The 21,878-nt window shown below is 34.4% G+C and overlaps 1 protein-coding gene across 3 annotated transcripts in view; it reads right to left on the minus strand.

Moving 5' to 3' along the window:
- Window positions 1–21,878, minus strand: part of PHKB (phosphorylase kinase regulatory subunit beta) — a 234,772-nt gene that overhangs the window by 190,831 nt on the left and 22,063 nt on the right. For all 3 annotated transcript variants that reach the window (XM_039241575.1, XM_039241564.1, XM_039241571.1), the window contains 3 exons: window positions 13,088–13,177; window positions 11,232–11,370; window positions 1,057–1,156 (listed from right to left, as the gene is read on the minus strand). In XM_039241575.1, coding sequence (XP_039097506.1) covers window positions 1,057–1,156; window positions 11,232–11,370; window positions 13,088–13,177 — 329 coding nt within the window. The remainder of the gene's footprint in view (window positions 1–1,056; window positions 1,157–11,231; window positions 11,371–13,087; window positions 13,178–21,878) is intronic.

The raw sequence follows: 21,878 nt of genomic DNA on the forward strand, positions 1-21,878 counted from the left end.
AAATGATAAATGTGAAATAAACAGTAAATTTCTCATACTAGGGAAAAAACTTTAAGCACAATTACTTCAATATATATGACATACCAGTTTAAGTCAAGTATGCCAATATGACATTATTTCAAGCACTGAAAAACGTTTATAATAATGATTTCCAAAGTCAAATCTCAGTAGACAAATACAGGTTACATATCTTCATTATGAGCTGGTGAATAAATTTACTTTTTCTGCCAACTAACATTTTCTTGTTGCCACATTCTGATAGAGTATACTTTTTTTTCAGTTTTGACTTCAGATATAGATCTTAAGAAAAAAATGTGCAATCACAAAAACTTAAAATATTATTAAAAAAATATTAAGTGATAAAAATATAAAACATTCATAATTACTAATGTCATCTTTGCTAATGAATCATCAAACCTGGAGGTGATCTTGAGGACTCATATCCCTACTGATGTATATGAACACTTCATATACTGGACCAAGGGACACAAATATGTATGTAATTAGGAGAATTATCACATTATATTTGCATAGAACTTTACAGTTTTTATATAATAACAATTATTATAATTACTGATTATTATGTATATTATGTATATTATTTTACTTTCCACAATAACCCTGTAAAATTTGCTATTTTCTCAGCCAATAATTCCTGTCCTCTTTACATGTAAATGATGAAGTACTTTTAAAGTTCAATTAAGTCAGGGTAAGCACATGTGCAAACAGAATTTGGATAAGGATTTCCTTAAGTAATATATTGGTTAGTATTATGTATATTATAAGGATCCTGAGAAACTGAGTCTTTATCAAGCAAATACCAGATGCAACACACAAACAAATTCTCAATCACCTCTTGCTTAAGGCGTTTCTTCAATTTAAGTATTTCAAACCCTGGGCTGGGAAGGCAGGGCTGTTTTAACCTATCTAGACTGCCCTAGGATGTGACTTTACCTTTTGAAAGTACATTCTTCTTCAGAAGATGCTATTGCTATACTGGTTAAATTAATCCTTCAGAATGATGTGAGAATTCTGGTCAACACTACAGTGTTTTACCTTATCGGCCTGACGCATATAGCAGTAGAGAATTCCTCTCATACATTTTATAGCCGAGTGCTCCAGCTCATGGGTCCTTCCCTTGTCATCATCAATGCGCCTGGGTAAGAGAGATAACTCATGAAACAAATTGGAAATGCATTTGAAAAGGAAGCAGAGCTTTCGGTAATTAAGTATTTAACTATCTGACTAATCCTATGTTCTGGCCACATCTACTAATTCTGAAACAGTGAAACTCCATTTTCCCAGCAGATGCAGAAATGCTGCAATAAAAAAAAATTCTATGATGAAACTTGTGTTTATTTCTCCTTCTTTTAAGGAAGTAAGCCAATTGCTTCAAAATAAGATACAATATTTCTATACTGACTTGGCTAAAGCTTTAAACGATATTCTATACTGGAAAAATCTACTGAAAGACTTTTTTTAAGTTTGCTGTTACAGAGTAGAGGTGATTTTTAACACCAATCCCTTTGGGATACGCAATGGTTAGATTCAAGGCAACACAGATTAGTGTAGGCACATGCCTTCTTGCTCTACCATTTGTTTAATAATGTCAAGGTGGGCACGTTAGACAAAGATTCCTTTTAAAAAAACACATCCAGTATGATACATCATGTTTTTGGGAAGTTTTATACTCTTGGGTCTTAGTTTAAAATCAATCCAACATTGTTTCTATCTCTTGCTTTAAAAAAAAAAAAAGTTAAAATATAACTATTTAGCAAGGTTACGATGTTTTTCTACCCTTAGGTTCCTTTTTTACCATGGATCAAAAGGTAGATGACAGTTACCCACAACTGAAAAATGAAAATAACATTCATCGTTCCACTAAATCTTAACTAAAATACCTGGCAATCATCCTCCCTTGGTAAAACGTATCACCTGTCTCCTTCAAAAGTAGACTACAATTTCTTCCTATTCTAACTGTGGATCTCATATACCACTATGAGAAAGAAGAACGATCATTTTAACATAGCACTGTCAACGGCAGACAAAAGTAAGTTGCCATTAGAATGTCATTCCTCCCTTCAAATGCAGGTACTGCAGTAAAACTACCATGATTTTGCTCTATGCTCTATTTTTCTGTCGAATGTCCAACATAAGTGTTTTAAATAGACGCAAATTATGGCAAAGGTAACAGTGGACCAGGCATCGATATATGAGAAACAACATACTTTGGGTAGAATAAACTCAATGAAATCTGTGTCCAATTCCTACTCCATCTAAAAACTAAACTAAACTAAATTCAAGTTTTTCTAAAATTGTCATTTTTTTCTAAATTTATTTATTTTGAGAGAGAAAGAGGCAGAGAAAGAATCCCAAGGGGATTCCACACTGACATCCCCATTCAATGCAAGACTTCAACTCACGAACTCTGAGATCATGACCCGAGCCAAAATCAGGAGTCAGACAATTAACTGACTGAACCACCCAGGTTCCCCCTAAAATTGTCTTTAAAATAATTCTCTGCCCCCTAATTTCAATAAGCATTTAACCCAAACTAAAATATTCCAGAATAAATCAGTCACTAGAAAGTTCTTCTATTTTAATGAAGTTCCCCTATTTCTCCTTTCTTCTGCAAATAAAATAGAAACCAGAATATTTCACTTCTGACTGAGAAAATAAAAGAACAGGTGCATTTGAGCAAAAACAATTAGGCTGCCAGGATATATTTATTACCTTTTCAAAGATTTAAAGTGAATTTGAGGATCTGAAATAATTCCATTGTTTTCTACCAGGATCTAGAATATTCTGCTCTCTTTAAAAAGCTCTGTGGAGGTAGACTCAAGTTTTATTTATTAATTTTTTTTCTTAAATAGTTTATTGTCATGTTGGTTTCCATAAAACACCCAGTACTCATCCCAACAAGTGCCCTCCCCCCATGCCTATCAGCCCTCAGTTTGTTCGGAGCAATCAAGAGTCTCTCATGGTTCGCCTCCCTCCCTCTCCCCAACTATTTTTCCCCTTCTTCTCCTCCATGGTCCTCCATTAAGTTCCTCCTAATCCACCTATATGTGCAAACATATGGCATCTGTTCTTCTCTGCCGGACTTATTTCGCTCAGTATAACACACTCAAGTTCCATCCATGTTGCTACACATGGCCAGATTTCATTCTTTCTCATTGCCATGTAGTATTCCATGGTATAGATAAACCACATCTTCTTGACCCATTTGTCCGCTGATGGCTCTTTCTATGTTTTGGCTATTGTTGAGAGTGCTGCTATGAACACTGGGGTACATGTGCCCCTATGCATCAGCACTCCTGTATCCCTTGGGTAAATTCCTAGCAGTGGGTAGACTCAAGTTTTAATATGATCTGAAGAATCCTTTTAATTCTAAAAAATGAATAAATGAAAGAACTTTAATCTGTGAATTTATTGATCATACACTTCAAAAATATGTCCTAAAAACAAGGACATTTGCCTATACAACAATATTATCATCACATCCAAGGAATTTAATATTGTTACTAAATTATCTAATATACATTGTATATAAAGTTTACCCAAATATACCCAAAATTTACATTTTAGGATTTATTTTTAATGTAGGATACAATAAAAAACTGCATTTGAATGTCATGCTTATTTTTTGTTGACTAATTTAACATTTTTTTCTTTTTTTTCAATGAAGTATAATTAGCATACAGTGTTATATTAGTTTCAGGTGTATAATATAATGAGTCAACAATATACATTACTCAATACACCTCAAGGTAAGTGTACTCTTGATCTCCTTTATCTATTTCACCTATCCCTCTGTCCACCGACTTCCTCTCTGGCAAATACCAGTTTGTTACCTCCATTTAAGAGTATGGTTTTTTTCTGAGGACTGATGGATGTGGGGAGGAGGGGGGGATGGGCATGGAGGAGGACACTTGTGGGGATGAGCACTGAGTGTTATGTGGAAACTAATTTGACAATAAACTATTTGTAAAAAAAAAAAAAAAAAAGAGTATGTTTTTTTTGTTGGCCTATTTTTTTTGTTCATTTATTTCTTCGGTTTCTTAAATTCTGCATATGAATAAAATCATACAGAGTTTGCATTTTACCCTCCACATCCCTCCATGTTACTAAATAGCAAGTTTTCATTCTTTTTATGGCTGAGTAATATTCCTGTGTGTGTGTGTGTGTGTGTGTGTGTGTGTGTAGGTCTGTGTCAACACACATACTACATCTTCTTTAACCATTTATCAATGAATAGGCACTTGGATGGTTTCTATACCTAGACTATTGTAAATAATGCTACAAAAACACTGGGGTGCATATATCTTATTGAGATTTTTTTTTCATTTTCTTTGGATGGATACCAAGAAGAATTACTGGATGATATGTTAATTCCATTTTTACATTTTTGAGGAACCTTCACAATGTTTTTCACAGTAGCTGCACCAATTTGCATTCCCACCAATAGCATACAAGGGTTCCCTTTTGTGTACATCCTTTCCAACAATTATTATTTCTTGTGATTTTGATTTTAGCCATTCTGAGAGGTGTAAAGTGATCTCATTTTGGTTTTAATTTGCATTTCCCTGATGATTAGGGACGCTGACCTTTTCATGTCTCTGTTGGCCATGTGTAGGTCTTCTTTAGAAAAATATCCATTCCAGTCCTCTGCCCATTTTTTAATTGAACTATTATGGTTCTTGTGTGTTGAATTGTGTTAAGTTCTTTATGTATTTTGAATATTAACCCACTCTCAAACATATCACTTGCAAATATACTGTCCCACTCAGTAGGTTGCCTTTATGCCTTGTCACTGGTTTCCTTTGGTGTGCAAAAGGTTTTCAATTTGGTATAGTCTCAATAGTTTAATTTTCCTTTTGGTTCCCTTGCCTGAGGAGACATATCTAGAAAAATGTTGCTATGGCCATTGTTGAAAAATTTGTTGCCCATGTTTTTTTCCTAGGAGTTTTATGGTTTTGTGTCTCACATTTGGGTCTTTAATTCATTTGGAGTTTATTTTTGTGTACAGTGTAAGAAATTGGCCCAGTTTTATTCTTTTTGCATGTAGTTGTTTAGTTTCCCTGGAACCATTTATTGAAGAGACTGTCTTTTCCCAGTTGCACATTACTCCCTTTGTTGCAGATTAATTAATCATATAAGTGTGGATTTATTTCTAAACTTTCAATTCTGTTCCATTGATCTATATGACTATTGTTTTGACAGTGCCATACTGTTTTGATAACTTCTAGCTTTGTACTGTATCTGGCACTCTGCTATTGTGACACAGCCAGCTTAGTTCTTCCTTCTTAAGATTGCTTTGGCAATTTGGGGTCTTTTGTGGTTCCATACAAATTTTAGGATTATTTGTTCTAGTTCCAATGAAAACTGTTGCTGGTACTTTGATAGGAATTGCATTAGATCTGTAGATGCTCTGTGAAGTATGAAATTTGAACAACAACAGTTATCCTAATCCATAAACATGTAATATTTTTCCATTTGTTTCTGAGATTTTCAATTTCATGCAGCAATGTTTCATAGTTTTCACAGTACAGGTCACTGATCTCCTTGGTTAGGTTTATTCTTAGGACTTTTATTCTTCCCTGTGAAAATGTAAATGGGTGGTCTCCTTAATTTCTCTTGCTGCTACTCCACTGTTAGAGTATAGAAATTTGGGGCACCTGGGTGGCTCTGTCCATTAAATGTATGACTCTTGATTTTGATTCAGGTCATGATCTCATGGTTTGTGAGACTGAATACCACCTTTGGCTCTGCACTGTCAGCACAGAGCCCGCTTGAGTTCCTCTCTCCCTCTCGCTCTGCCCTCTCTCTCTCTCTGCCCCTCCCCTGCTCACACATGTGTGCTACGAATTGGTCTGTTCAAACCTTCTATTTCTCCTGCTTCAGTTTTGTTAGGCTATACACACCTAAGATACTTATAAATTTCTTCTAGGTTGTGCAATTTGTTGGCAGATAGTCTTTCAAAATATTCTCTTACAATCCTTTGTATTTCTGTGATATTAGTTCTTACTTCTTCATTTCTGATTTTGAGTCTTTTTTTTTGAGTGTGGCAAAAGATCTACCTATGTTGTTCATCTTTTCAAAGAACCACTTCCAGGTTTCATTAATCTTTCTACTCTGTTTTTAGACCGTTTCACTTATTTCTACTCCAATCTTTATGATTTCCTTTCTTCTATTGACTTTGTTTGCTCTTCTTTTTCTAGCTCCATTAGTTGTAATATTAGGTTGTTTACTTGAAAGTTTTCTTAAGGTAGACCTGCAATGCTATAATTGTTTCTCTTAGAACAGGTTTTGCTGCATCCCCCAAATTTTGGACCATTGTGTTCTCATTTCCATTTGTCTGCATATACTTTTTAATTTTGTGAGTTGACTCATTTCTGAGTTAGTAGCATGTTATTTAGTTTCCATGTATTTGTGTCCTTTCCAGATTTTTTCTTGTGATTTCTTTCTATTTTCATATTGTTTTTGGTCAGAAAAGATACATAATATTATTTCAGTCTTTTTGAATTTATTGAGACTTCTTTAGTGACCTAACATGTGATCTCTTTTGGAGACATTCCATGTGTACTTGAAACAAATGTGTATTCCACTGCTTTTGGATGGAATGTTCTGAATGTATCTGTTAAGCCCAATTGATCCAATGTGTCATTCAAGGTCACTGTTCCCTGGTTGATTTTCTGGCCAAATGATCTATCCATTTATGATATAAATGGAATGTTAACATCATCCACTATTATTGTACTCTTGGCAGTTTCTTTTTTTATATCTGTTAATAGTTGCTTTATGTATTTAGGTGCTACCATGTTTGGGTGCATAAATAGTTACAACTGTTATACCCTCCTGCTGGATTGTTCCTTTTATCATTATGTAATGTCCTTTGTCTCGTTACAGTCTTTGTTTTCAAGTCTACATTGTCTGATACAAGTATTGCTAACCCATCTTTCTTGTTGTTTCTATTTGTATTATAAACATTTTTCCATTCCCCACGCTTTCAATTTATATGCATCATTAGGTCTGAAATGAGACTCCTATAGGCAGCATATAAATGATGATCTTGCTCTTTTATCCATTCAGTCACACCATGTCTTTTGATTGTTGCATATAGTCCATTTACAATTAAAGTAATTTATTGATAGGTATGTACTTATTGCCATTTTGTTACTTGTTTTATGCTTGTTTTTATAGTTATTCTGTTTCGTTCTTCTCTTGCTCTCTTCCCTTGTAGTATGAGAGCTTTCTTTCATGTTATACTTGGATTCTTCCCTCTTTATTTTCTGTGTATTTATTATAAATAAATGTGTATTATAAATACAATTTATACAAATACAAAATATAAATACAAATATAATTAATGTGTATAATAAATTTGTGTATTATAAATACACAAATTTTTATTTGTAGTTACCATTAGGTTCATATGTAACATTTTACGCATACAATAGTCTATATTAAGTTGTTGGTCACCTGTGTTTGAACTCATTCAAAAAGCAATAAATTTTTACTCTCCCTCCATGTTTTATATATATGATGTCATATGTTACATCCTTCTATTTGTAAATCCCTTGACTGATTTTTATAGATGTAGTTGATTTTACTGCTTTTTTCCTTTAACCTTGGTACCCATTTAATAAGTGATCAATCTATTGCTTTTATTACATTTGCATTTTCCTGTGAATGTCTTTTCCTTTCATAATTTTTTCATTCTTGACTATGGCTTTTTCTTTCCACTCAAAGAATTCCCTTTAATGACTCTTAGAAGGCTAGTTAACTTTTTCCCGGTAAACTCCTTCCCTCTTTCTATTATAAATTATAACCTTATTGGACATAGTATTCTTGGTTGCAGATTTTTCCTTTCAGTACTTTGAATAATCATTCCACTCCCTTCTGGCTTGCAAAGTTTCCAAGGAAAAATCAGCAGATAGCCTATGAAGTTCCTCTTACTTGTAACTATTTTTTCTCTTGCTGCCTTTGAGATGTTTTGTCACTACTTTTTTGCCATTTTAATATTATGTGTCTTGGTGTGAACCTCCTTAGGTAATTTCACTGAGGGCTCTCTGTGATTCCTGAATCTGTATTTACTTCCCCAGATTTGGAAAGTTATTGTTTTATTTCTTCAAATAAATTTTCTGTGCCATTCCCTCTTTCTTCTCCTCCTTCTGGGATCCCTACAATGTGAACATTATTACATGTGACGGTGTTGCTAAATTCCCTTAACCTAGTCTCATTTTTTATTATACTTTTTTGATTTTACTATTCAGCCCAGTTGCTTTCCTTTTACCCTGTCTTCTAGGTCACTGATCCATTCTTCTGCCTCCTCTGATTTTCTATTGACTCCCTATAGTAATGTTGTTGTTGTTTTAAATTTCAATTTGATTTCTATATCTCTGACTGGTTCTTTTTTATATTTTCATTTTGTTGAAGGTCTCACTGAGATTCTCTACTCTCTTCTCAAGTCCAGTGAGTATCTTTATGACCATTACTTTGAATTCTTTATCAGACATATTGCTTATCTCCGTTTGATTTAGATCTTTTGTTGTGGTTTTGTCCTGTTCTTTCATTTGGGATATATCTCTTTATCTCATTTTGTCTTACAATCTGTTGGTTTCCATGTATTAAAAAAGTCAGCTACATTTCCTCCTCTTGAAAGTCATGGCCTTATGAAGAAGAGGTACCTATAGCACTGTGCTTCCTATTCATCAGAACCATGCACTTCAGGGGTATGTCCTATGTGGGTTGCATGTGCCCCACTGTTCTTAAGCCACATTTGCCTTCAGTTCTTTAGGCTGCAATTGCCCACTTTGCCAGTTGTAGTTTCAGCAGGTAGGGTTTTGCCTACCTGTTAAGGGGCCAGTTTGTGGCTTCTATTGGGTAGTGTCAACAATCAGGCCAGATATCTGCCTTCAGCCCATCTGCTGGGGCTGGTTGAACTGACCTTCAGGGCAGTTTCCTTTCCTTGTCCCCTGACAGGTTTTCATTAGTGGTTGGGGTTAGCAGTCAAACCAGATGGTTGTTCCCAGTCCGTCTGTTGGAGATTCAGTCACACTGACCTGCAGGGCACTCTCCTTGCCTTGTCCCCTGAGAGGCTTTCATTTGTGGGCAGGACCATAAGTCAGCACAGATGCCTGCCCCCAATCTATCTGTCAGGACTGCAGTCACAATGATTGGCAAGGCACTGTCTCTGCACTGCTAACTATAAAGTTCAGCTGCTGGGGCTGTGGACTCGCTATTGTCTATGGTTATCTTCCCCATTCCGCAGGGCAGGAGTCACTATAAAATGGTGCCAGTCACTGCCAGGACAGCTTGCAGGGTGTGTTGGGGCAGGAAGTGCTTTGGAGACATGTCTACCGAATGGGGCTGATCCTCAGGAGAACGCAAGGGCAGGGTGCTTAGTGCTAGCAGGATAAGAAGAAAGTATTTGTGCTGGTTCTGCAAGTGTCCTGCTTTCTAGGCTACGGAGGGGGAAAAATGGAACCTAACACCTCTTTTGTTCTTGGGAGAAGTCTCCTAAGGATCCTAAGATACCTGCCCCTCTAGCACTTGTTCTTATATTAGTAAATAAATCTTTATGGACATCCACATGCTTTTCAAACTGTTCAACCACATTACTTCTTATGCTGGCTCTTTAAATGCAGGTGCTCAGTTTCCTATCAACCTCCAGCTCTCTCAGAGCTAAACCTGCTAATTTTTCAAAGGAAGAATTAAGCCCTGCTGATTGTAAAAACTCCCAAATTTAAGCCCCACTAGTTTTCAAAACTTAATGTTATAGGGAGCCATTTTCTCAGTGTCGTGCCTGGGGTGCCTGTGTGGAGTCTGATCTCTCACTTCTCTGTGTTGGTGATATGCCACCCCTTGGGTTAGTCTCACAGGGGATCTGGCTCCCAACCATGTCTCTGCCCTTCCTACTCTTTTCGATGTGGCCTCCTCTCTACAGCTAACTGTGTAAAGTCTGTTCTGTCAGTCTTCAGTTCATTTTCAGAGTTAGTTGCACTGATGTGGCTGTTATCTTGGAGTGACTGTGGTACAAACTGACCTCAGGATCCTTCTATTCTGCCATCTTCCTGGATCATATTTCTTTGGTCTTTCTTACTCTAGTTATACTCATAACTTTTCTAATCTTCTCGGATAGCCACATTTTTTAAGAGTCCAGGTAAGTTGACTTATAAGTAGCCACAATTTGGCTTTGTCTCATTGTTTATTTACAGTTAGATCTAATTAATCATTTTGGTAAGAAGTCAACATGGGCGATGTGCACTTACCACTGTGTTACAGTGAAGCAACTCCTATTCCATTACTAGCCTGACCACTTGGTTAAGGCATTGCTGGCACTCTCTACACTCATAGGACCAGTAATAGCTTGAAACTCAAGGAAGCTGTACTGTGCTCACACAGAATATGTTAAGAAATGCTTGTAATGACATTAGCAAACAAGTGTGCTAAAGGCCATTACTTCATATTATCTCAGTATTTGATTTTCTTTTCCAAATGCAACACGCCAATAATTTTAAACAGAGGATCCATGTTCATATGAAGGGTGTAATTTTCAAATCAGAAGTACATGTATATGTCTCACCTTCAGAAAATTAACATTCAGAAGCCTAATCTTAATAATGGTTAAAATGTATTACTTCTGTGTGTCAGGACACACATATTGGATGTTTTCCATATATAACAAAGAAGATATTTTGTATTGTAATGGGACTTTTAACTTTATAAAGTAATTATCTGACTTACAACTAGATTTAACAAGTGATAGATCCCTCAATGAATTGCAGTGGGGAAAAATACTAAACTAGTAGGGTGCAGTAGGGGGTGTCCGGGCTCTGGCTCTATCATTAACTAGTTGTGTATTTTTGGATAAATCTGTTAACCACCTGGGCCCAAGTTTTATCATCTGCAAAGTTTAATCAACCATTAATCCCTCTGATCGAAAGCAAACAACTCAATGAGAACGGGCAGATAATTCTGCCAAAAACTAATGATGATTTAAAAACCTACAGAGGAGAAACATTTTGGTCACAAGGTCATTAAACTATTAGTACTAGTCTAGCGTAAATCCTTAGGAAAACTTAAAATTTGTTTAGATGCCTTGAGCAATCACAGGTCACACACAGTGAGTCAGCAGCAGAGCCTAAAAGATAGCTGCTCAATTCACTGTGGGCCAACAAAACCCTATTACTCAGACTTAGTTATTATAAGAACACACACCAGCTTACCTGTATGCCAGAGCCAAAGCCCAGGCCCCAGCAGCACAGTACAGACTGTCATGGATTTTTGCCTTCTGGTCATCACCGCATGTTTTAGTGGGAAAGAGACCTGTGGTTGGACTTTGATATAGCAGCAATGTTGACTTGACTGGAATGGAAGACAAGAAAAAGAATGAATTGTACAGCCATCCATTTTCCTTGGGCTGAAGAACTTAATATTCTTTCATTTCCTCATCCTACTTCTGACAATTCTGTTGTTCCTAAACTTACCAATAGTATACAACTTTTTAGGATAGTGAAATTACTTCATGTAAGTCACTCCAGCACAAGTAGGAATCTACTCTGCAGGAAGAGTATTTCCACTTTTGAGGACTAATTAAAAAGCTTTTAGCATAACCTACTTAATATTAGTGTTATAAGACAACATCAGTTGTTGAAAGAAAGAAAGAAAAAGATAAATATCTTTTTACTATTGTTTTCAACAATAAGTTCAACAGAGAAACAAATGTACAACATAGAGTGGCATTAATTGCCAAATCCAGTTAGCTCCACTGCTAAATAAACCTAATCTTGTTTTTCACTCATAACTAATTTGTGCCTAGCCTTCAGAGGAATGTGTTCATTTTACATATTATACTATACAAGCTATAGATATGTTTATCATTTTAAAACCAAATCCTATCCTCAGATGACATGAAAAAATTAAATAATTACTTTGAGAACATTTTAAATAAAAAAAATCTGAAACTAATGTCTTATTACCTTTCATAAGAGTTCTAAAATATAAAAATACACAGAGTAAAATTACATTTCCTAAAAGCTATTTTATTCGTAAATGTAAATGTTTTTCACCAAAATGCATTAAATTACTCTAATCTAGATTGACATATATCAATTACTTTCAGGAGAGTTTTTCAAAGGTCTAAAGCATTCTCCTCTTTCACAGGAATTAAAGAATTAACTTTCTTCTTTTTCTCAGACAAACCTGACATTATCATTAACATTTTTTAGAGTGTCAGGGTATTTTTCATTTTTCCCAGAGAAAAGAATTAGTCCTTAAAATCTAAAGTAAGTAACTGACATTTCTTTAAAAAGGTATTTAAATTTCTTTATCTGGTTATGGTCACAATGATAATAAATGGGCCACATAAGAATATATTCTAGAATTGTGACTAAAATAAAATGAATTAAGGTTTTACACGAGGTTAACACAAACAGCAACAAAAAAAATTCTCATATTTGGGAAATAAATAAATTAAATTTTACATAAATGGCACAAGAAACAAACTGGCAAAAATTAATAGGCTTTTCCAACTTACAGTCTGATGAACCAAGAGGCGTCCCATGCATACATATCTCAAAGTTGCTTACTCACACTAAAAAGCAAAAATTGCCAGGGTATTCTTGGCAAAACAAAACATCAACAAAACCGGGACCTAATGTTAGTAATAGTAACCTGAGATTATCTTTTGTGTCCCAAAGAATTAGTAATAGATTATAAAAGCTTTAGAACTACTTGGAAACCATGTATGGATAAATGAGTAAGTAAGGAATACTTCTACAAAATCTTTATGTAAGTAGTAACCAAGAAACAGCCTCCAGTTCTCAAATCTAGTAATGTTTAAGAGTGCTAAAAAGACACAGAGGACATTGGTAACAGTTTTAACGTTTTTCAAGGGACAGATATGACCTGCTGAAATTCTTTTATAGTCCCAGTATCAACATCCAATTGGAATATATAGCTACCTAAGCAATGAAACTATCCCCACATCCAAATGAGAGATCATGTACATAACATCTACATAAGGCAGAGTAAATACTTATCCTAACGAACTAAGGACATGTATTCCTCAAGTTTTCCTTACCAATTCTGTAATAATGATCCAATTTATCCCACAGAGTTTCATTATCAGGTCTCGGAAGATTAATGCTTTTCAGAGGTTCATAAACTGAGTCTAAAAGAAAAATGAAAACCCATCAAATTCAGTCATTTCCACCAAGATAAACAAAACTCCTAAAGAAATGAAAAAGCACTAATCTAATTTTCATTTTTATGTGTGAACTAACACATTATATTACTGGTCAAATGTTTGGTGGGGGAAGGAGAGAGAAGAAATTGTCCTTGTAACAAGTATAGAAGGGTTCTAAATGTTATGGGAATGTCCCCTGCCCCCTAACACCTGGCAGTTACTCTAGCTAATTCATATATATACTGGTCCCAACAACCCAAATACCAATAATATTTATATGATAGTCCCTAGTTCAATAATTTCAGTTCCCTTTGAGAAATATCTACTTAAATGCCCTAAAATCCAAACCATGTTTTATGCTCATGATCAAGCAATTTTCTGCCAAATGATTATATCCCAAAAACCTCAAGAGAAAAGATAATACTGACATGTTCCAAACTCATCCACTCCATGAATATTCAGATAGTTTTCATACTAAAATTCTGAAGCCTCCACTTCCTCCTAGGTAGATAAAACTCCTGCCTTATTATCTGTACAAAAGCAGAAACCATTTCTACTTCTCATCCATAAAAACTACTCCAAGGTATTAGCAGAGCATACTGCTCAAAAACTGCAGAATACATAATAATTATGATAATTTGCCACAAAATAAATACAGAAAATTGTTCACTTGACTGGTGCACATTCTCAAATGCTGACTGAAAGGAAGACATCTGAACCTTCAGACATCAGACTAAGTACTATCTCTCATTCTTGTTAAAAGCACTCAGAAATTACAAACATCTCAAGGTCACAACTGATCCACAACTGGATTCAGGTAATGTACATCATATAATCTAACCACATAGCACAAGAGTGGCCCTAAAATTTACCTTGGGGTCAGAATGGGGGATGTGTTGGCTGCATTAAGAATCTGTTTTTAAAGAAAATAAAAATTGCTATGTCCAGTATGCTAGTATAAAGCCAAAGCATTTGGAATCCTTTATGTTAAGGGAGATAATAAACAAGGAGGTAAGAAAAGGATCTATGTATTAAGGCAATAACCTCATTAACTTCTGTTGGAAAGAGAGATGATTTGTGCATAAGATCAGGAATATGAAATGACTTCCTCTAAATGAAGAGATTTTCTAAAAAAGAATCTTCACAATGACATCAACCAGAATTGCCCCATAGGGAAGAATGGGAAGACCTATCAACATAGACAGGAAAGCATTGGGACTCCAGCACAAGAGGCCAGGGACCGGCCATGCCCTCTGCCTCCCTGCATTCAATAGCTCTGGGTAGGTGTAAGTATATGGGCAGCCTGGCAGCTGGGAAAAAAATAATATGGCTACTGCTTACACATTAGGTGCTAAGCTCTAGGAGTCTACACACTTTCAGTGAAGCTCATACAATAATTAATAAAATAAAATCAGGTACGAATCATCACAAGTTTGAAATTGCAATACATATATATAAAGATTAAAGGAGATACCTTTGCTGGGGTAGCTGGACTGTGGATGAATGATATTTCCATTATTTAGAGCTCTATCATTAGAAGAACTAATATTTTACTTTACATAAGAAAAATAACATTACCAGAAGTTATATATATTTTCATTATATATAGGTAAACAATACATGTGCATACGGATAAAAATTGAAATAGAATATATAAAATTGAAATCCACCTTTATCTACCATAATAATTTTGAGTTTATTTTGAAAGACTGTTTAAATGACACCGTATCTTGGTTTTTAGGGTAAAAAATATATATTTTTAAAAGTGCCATTACATTTAAGGTGCCCCTCAACTGCCCAAAAAAGACTAAAATGACTGTGTCCTCTAATGTTTATCAATAAAATCACTGTTGGGAGTTTCTTAAAAACAACAAAAAATAAACAAAAGGAAAACCAGACTTTTCAGGACAATAAATACCAATGGAGTAAGGGCTAAAAAAGATGTTTAAACATAGCAAAAAAGCATAAAAGCAACATCACTAAGAATCAATATTTTCTTATACCTTCTTATATCTTCAAGAAAGCTCAAGGTGAATTAAGAACAGCTTACCTAAATAAATGTTAATACTTTAGTGATCACCACTGTATTGCTTCTGAAGTAACTGCATAAAATTAAGCAAGATATCCCACACAATTTATGGCAAACAGTACCACAAATCTGAAGTCAAAGGAAAAGTAATCAATGGTAACATTTTAAACAAGAATTAGACACCTGAAAAGCTTCAGTGCAAATAAAAATGTGGAGGAGAAAGCAATCAATAGAGCATGAATTTCCAAAGACAATGAGAAAGATGCAAAATAACAAAAAACACTAATAAATGTTTAGAGTTCAAAATGAAATGAAGCCTTTAAATGTAAATTTTTCCTCTTCATGTTTTTCCCATTTGAATTATGCCTATATTCAAACACCACAAAGTAAAATAAAAATGATCATTTTTCTAATTTGTACAATGAGTTTAAACATGTCAATCTGATTTTTTACCTGTCAATTATCTTGGTATTAGAAAAATACAACCAATCTACCCTTTATTTCAGAATATGTTATTGCCAAAGACATTCACTGACAAAGAACAATACAAGAGGCAGAAGTTATTTGTTGAAGAGTAATATTCCAGCTTTATCATGTAAGAGGAAAAGGTTATTTAAAAGATTAAACAAAGAATTTCCTAAGAAATTTCCATGAGACAAAAACAATACCAAGAATGAGTATAACCTTAACAAAGGTACAAACTTTCTGAATTGGGCACTATAAAACACCAAGGTTTCCGAGTGTTATGGGGGAGGCTCTTAAGCAATCACAAAGTAGAACTGGTAATTCAAGCAGCAAACATTAAAAGAATAAAAATGAGGACTCAAAAGAGAAGTCAGGGTGAAAAATGGATCAGCAAACCAAGATAATTTCAATACTTAATTATTTGGGCATACAATTTTTTATTATATGATTGAAAGCCCTTTAATACTGTACATACATAAAAGTTATTAACCAAGGCTTTGGTGAACCCTTAAGTAGCTTTACCCTTTTTCCATATGTGGTGATAGAGTAAGATAAATATCATTATTTATTCTTTTAATTATATGCATTGTATACATAAAACCCTGGATCAGATATCCCAATAGGCTACCAGGACCCACAGATTAGTAGAAAAGGTAAGATAACGTTTGGAAGAAGAGTAATAGAAATTAGAGTGGTGAGTTCCTTAAAAGACAGAGAATAGGAAAATTCAGTGACCCTGTCGGGCTGAGAGAACAGGAAATTCCTACACTGCAATCTTTAAAAATAAAAGCAATTTCAAATAATGCATTACCATCTGAAAATGAAGAAAACAACTGAAATCTAGAACATGAAGTCATAAACATATATACTTGCAGACATACTATCATAGCTCTAAAGCTTCTACACATCTTATGAAACAAGATACTACATATCAAGATTTTTTTTTTTAAATGATACACATGAAAAGACATATAGCTAACAGGGTAAATTATATTGAACACTGATCCAAGTATGTTCTTTCATGAGATAGAGAATTTTATTATAAACCAAAATCCTTAGAAAGGGTACAGGATTCTGATTTTCTCCCTCAATTAAAATAATTTCTTTTCAGATTAAAAAAAATCTAACATTTCATCACCCTAAAACAGGCACAATTAATATTTTGGTACATTCCTTTCAGGCATTTTTTAAGCAATATATATAAACATAGACAAAATTTACCACATGTGGACTCATAACATACATGCTCTTTTTTATCATGGACACTAGTCCTTTCCTCCCTTATTTCACTTCTTGCCCTTTTATGTCCTCATTCCCAGGTAAACATACTTTTTCCTTATTTATATAAACAAATATATATCCATAAATGAGGGAAGAGTCTTTTCATTGTCTGTTTTATAAAAATAGGGTCATGAAATAGACCTTTCCTTGCTTTTTGCTCCTCCCATTTGACAACATACGTGGAAATCAAAAAAGGCAATGATTCTTTGACTGCTATATATTTCCAGGGTTTTGACACAATACATTTTATTCAATTATTCTCCTATCAATGAGTATATAATTTTCTATTTTTGCCATCATAAAAAATCCTGCAAAACATCATAGCCAGTAGTATCCTAGAAGCAACTAATACTGGCTGATAGACTGTTAAATTTTCATGAATTTGGGAGCTGGTTATGAAACACATAAATGAAAATGAAATTTTAAAAACTTATAGCTGAATAATTATTAAAAACAAAGGTAATAAGTCAAAATTCATCATTTCCTGCATAGGAGCACATGTACCCCAATGTTCATAGCAGCACTCTCAACAATAGCCAAAACACAGAAAGAGCATAAGTGTCCATCAACGGACAAATGGATCAAGAAGATGTGGTTTATCTATACGATGGAATACTACCAGGCAATTAGAAGGAATGAAATCTGGCCATGTGTAGCAACATGGATGGACCTTGAGGGTATTATGCTGAGTGAAATAAGTCAGGCAGAGAGGGACAAATACCATATGTTTGCACGTATAGGAGGATTAGGAGGAACTTAAAGGAGGACTGTGGGGGAGAAGATGGGGGCAAACAGTGGGGGAGGGGGAGAGAGGCAAACCATGAGAGTCTCTTGAATGCTGAGAACAAACTGAGGACTGATGGGTGTGGTGGGGGAGGGGGCAGATGGGCATGGAGGAGGGCACTTGTGGGGATGAGCACTGGGTGTTATATGGAAACCAATTTGACAATAAACTATTTGTAAATAAATAAACAAATAAAATACTATGTAATGTTCAAAAAAATTTTCATCAATTCCTAGTTTTACATTTTACTATTATATATGCTCTTGAATTGATTTATGCCTATAGATCTATACTTTGAAAATACCATATAAAGTTACAACACATCTCTTTCCAACTTTTAATTCAGTGATGTCATGTAGATTTGAGTAGCTGTGACAAAAAACAAATGGTCTGCAAAGGCCTAAAATTTTTACCATCTTGCCCTATATAAAACAAGTTTACCCACCTCTAGTCTAAATTCCCAGTAGTACTAACTTAAGCAGTAAGTATACTTTTTACAAAAAAAATGGCAAATTGTATTTTTAAAAGGCTAAAGCTATTCACATGCCTACTAGATATAAGTGCTACATTCTTTTAAAAGTTTTCTCAATCTGATAGAAACAAAGTATTATCTCACTTTTTTTCATTTCTCATACATTCATGAGTTTGAAATATCTCTGCAGACTGGCCATTTGGATTTGCTCTTCTAAGGAACTGCCCACATCCTATTGCCATTCGCTATTGCTTTGTTAGTGTTTTTGTCATCAATTTCTAAAGATATTTAATATTTCATTTCAAATGTTTTCTCCTGAGTTTTCATTAGTATACCAATACTACAATATAAAAACTTTCAATAGTTGAATGTATCTATTTTCCTTGCTTGGTTCTAGTTTTCCTTTCTGTTTAGAAAGGTTTTTGACAAATGAGCAAAGGAAGAAAAAAAGAGAGAGAGATAGGCATACCAAGAAAAAAATCTCTTAACTATGGAGAATAAACTGGTAGTAACCAGAAGGAAGAAGGATGGGAGGATGGGTTAAATAGATGATGGGGATTAAAGAGTACACTTGTGTTGTACAGAAATGTTGAATATTATTGTACTCAACTATTACACTTAACTATTGTATTGAACTATACAGTACACTGAAATTAATATTATACCATATCTTAAATGGAATTTAAATTAAAAAAATAATAAATTAAAGCTGTTTTTGACAATCCCCCATTTACACAGTAGCCTCAACTTTCTGTTAAGTTTTTATTATGTAAAAAAATAAATTTTCACATTTAGATATTTGATCCATTGGGAACTGGTTTTCTAAAATGCTTTTTTTTTTTTTTTAAATGTTGTATTTATTTCTAGGAGAGAGAGAGAGAGACAGCGTGAGCAGGGGAGGGTCAGAGAGAGAGGGAGTCACAGACTGAAACAGGCTCCAGGCTCTGAGCTGGCAGTCAGCACAGAGCCCGACGCGGAGCTCGAACCCACGAACCGCGAGATCATGACCTAAGCGAAAGTCGGACGCTTAACCTACTAAGCCACCCAGGACCCCCTAAAATGCTTTTAAAGTAAATACTGAGATCCAGACTTTTAAGAAGATCAAATTGGCCCAATTTTTTTTTAGGTTACAGAATACTGAATAGAAAGGTTCATTCATCCCAAATTATAAGAGAGACCATCTCAAGTTATGAGATTCAAATAGGTCATTTCCTTTTGAAATTATATAACTTAATTTTCAAAAGCTATATAAAAACTCCAGTGCCTAATAATGTAGCACTTGGTCTTATTTTTTTCTCACAGCTATAAAATTTTATACAAGATTTCGGGGCGCCTGGGTGGTTAAGCATCCGACTTCGGCTCAGGTCATGATCTCACAGTTCGTGGGTTCGAGCCCCGCATCAAGCTCTGTGCTGACAGCCACCTTAGAGTCTGGAGCCTGTTTCAGATTCTGTGTCTCCCTCACTCTCTGACCCTTCCCTGCTCACGCTGTCTCACTCTCTCTCTCTCTCTTTCAGAAATAAATAAAACATTAAAATTTTATACAAGATTTCAAACCTAACATGAACATACAATATTTGCAAATAGCTTAAACAAGTTAGCTTTTTGCATAATTGCATTAATGTCTCTAAAAATATGACTGCTTCAGGCAACATATATTGATTTTTTTAAGTATTTTATGAAGCATTCAATACTGAATATTGACACAAAGTTAAAACAGAAAGTAAATAGCATACTTTCCTTTTTTCTATGGGTCTTGGATTCTAGCAGAAATATACACAAAATTTGTGAGTAGAATCTTAGCCCAAGGAAAGAATCAAACAGTATCCTTTCTGCGTTTTATTAATGATTGTCCTACTTTGGAAATAGAGCAAGTTGAAATGCACCTGTTCTAATGACTGCAACTTTAGAATCTGCTCCTGCCTTAGCTAATTTACCATAAGCAGCTGATTTTATAGTTAGAGGACATGTTAACAGATGTGATTTTTCAGGGAGTAACAAGTCTCTGAAAGCCTAGGGAGTCATTTTTGAAGACTGTGAAGTAGAGGCTAATAAACTAGTAACAAAGTATGTACAAAGAAGCAGTAAATAACCAAAATCCTTGAGTTAACATGTTACACAATTAAAAGCGAAGCAGAATCTGAAGACCCTGTATTATAGAGGATTAAATAGTCCCATAGTTTCCATGAAATTTGTATATTCTTTGTACTCAGATATGCATGTAGAGACGGTGAGGAGGACAGGAAGGACTAAAGCAGGTAGGCATGGGAGAGCAAAGAGACAGCCTTGTATATGAACATAAAACCATATGCAAACTGTTGTGTTTTATCAGTGAATTATTGATAAAAAAAATATGTGGTTTATCAGTAAATTCCTAAAACATTAATTTTTCAGCTGCTAAAATAGCAAGAATTCTCAGAGTACAATAATCTAAATGTTTATCCTATATAAATCTATATGAGATACAATATACTTTCAAGAAACTTTGAAATTTAAGTTACATCATTAACTTCAGATGGTAATTTCTTCATCTGTAAATTCTCTTTTACTCCTCCAATGATAGAAACTAGAAGTATACTATACACTACTACAGAAGGGACAAGTTATTCCAACACATTCTTAACTCTATATCCCTAATGGTAGTACTAAGAGTTACTCAACAAATACTTATTAAATTGAACTAGGTGAATCACACAATCAGAAAGAGGCCTTCTTAAATTCCCACAGAGTTAACTGTTCCATTTTCTACATTCTTATAACACATTGAAAATACTTTAATCATTGCTCTTCCTTGATTAATGTGTTATACTATACTAGAAGCAGACTGATGACAGGGACCAAACCTAGTAAGTAGTAGATGGCAGTAATGTTTGGTAGAAAGGAAGGAAAAGGAGAGAAGCTGACAAAAATAAATTTCAGGACATTTTTTATGACCACTTTTACAACTTTATTCTCACAAAGCTACCCTATCTCCTGTTACTGCCCTGTCCACATCCTCTGATTTAATGATTAAGTCCCACTTCTTCAGACTCCCATAATTAGACAAATTGAAAAACTTGTCTTACTAATTTAGAATGTATACGTGTTAACTATTAGAGTTAAAAGATTAAATATACTATACATGGCTATACACTTAGAGCACCTTCAAGATGACCAATATCCCCTTGCAAAAAAAAGAAACAAAACCTAAAACCATGATTTTCTTTACTGTTAAGTTCCATCATGTGCAGAAATTTAAAATATTAAGGAATAAACATACCCACAGTAAGGGAATGAATAAATTATGACACCTCCATTCAATGAAATACCTTGAGTTAAAGGAATGAGGTAGATCTATTGTCATATCATGAAAAACCCAAACAAACAGTGGGAAGAAGTAACATCACAGAATAAAATCTACAGTATGATACTATGTGTTACAAAACTAAGCAAAAATAACTACACACATGTGATGTTTACAAATGTATATACATATATAGATAAATAGGAACTTTAAAATACCTAAAAAAGATACACAACAAACTGTTCAAAATGTTACTACTCGGTAGGGGTCAGTGATTTTTACCCTATTATTTCTGATTGTTTAAATATTATATGAGATGGTATTCATTTACTACCTACATAATTTTTTAAAATGAGAAATGGAAATTTTGAA

The sequence above is a fragment of the Hyaena hyaena genome, unplaced genomic scaffold (genome assembly GCF_003009895.1).
Source record: "Hyaena hyaena isolate Hyena2069 unplaced genomic scaffold, ASM300989v1 scaffold_7, whole genome shotgun sequence".
In the NCBI taxonomy this organism is placed as follows: domain Eukaryota; kingdom Metazoa; phylum Chordata; class Mammalia; order Carnivora; family Hyaenidae; genus Hyaena; species Hyaena hyaena.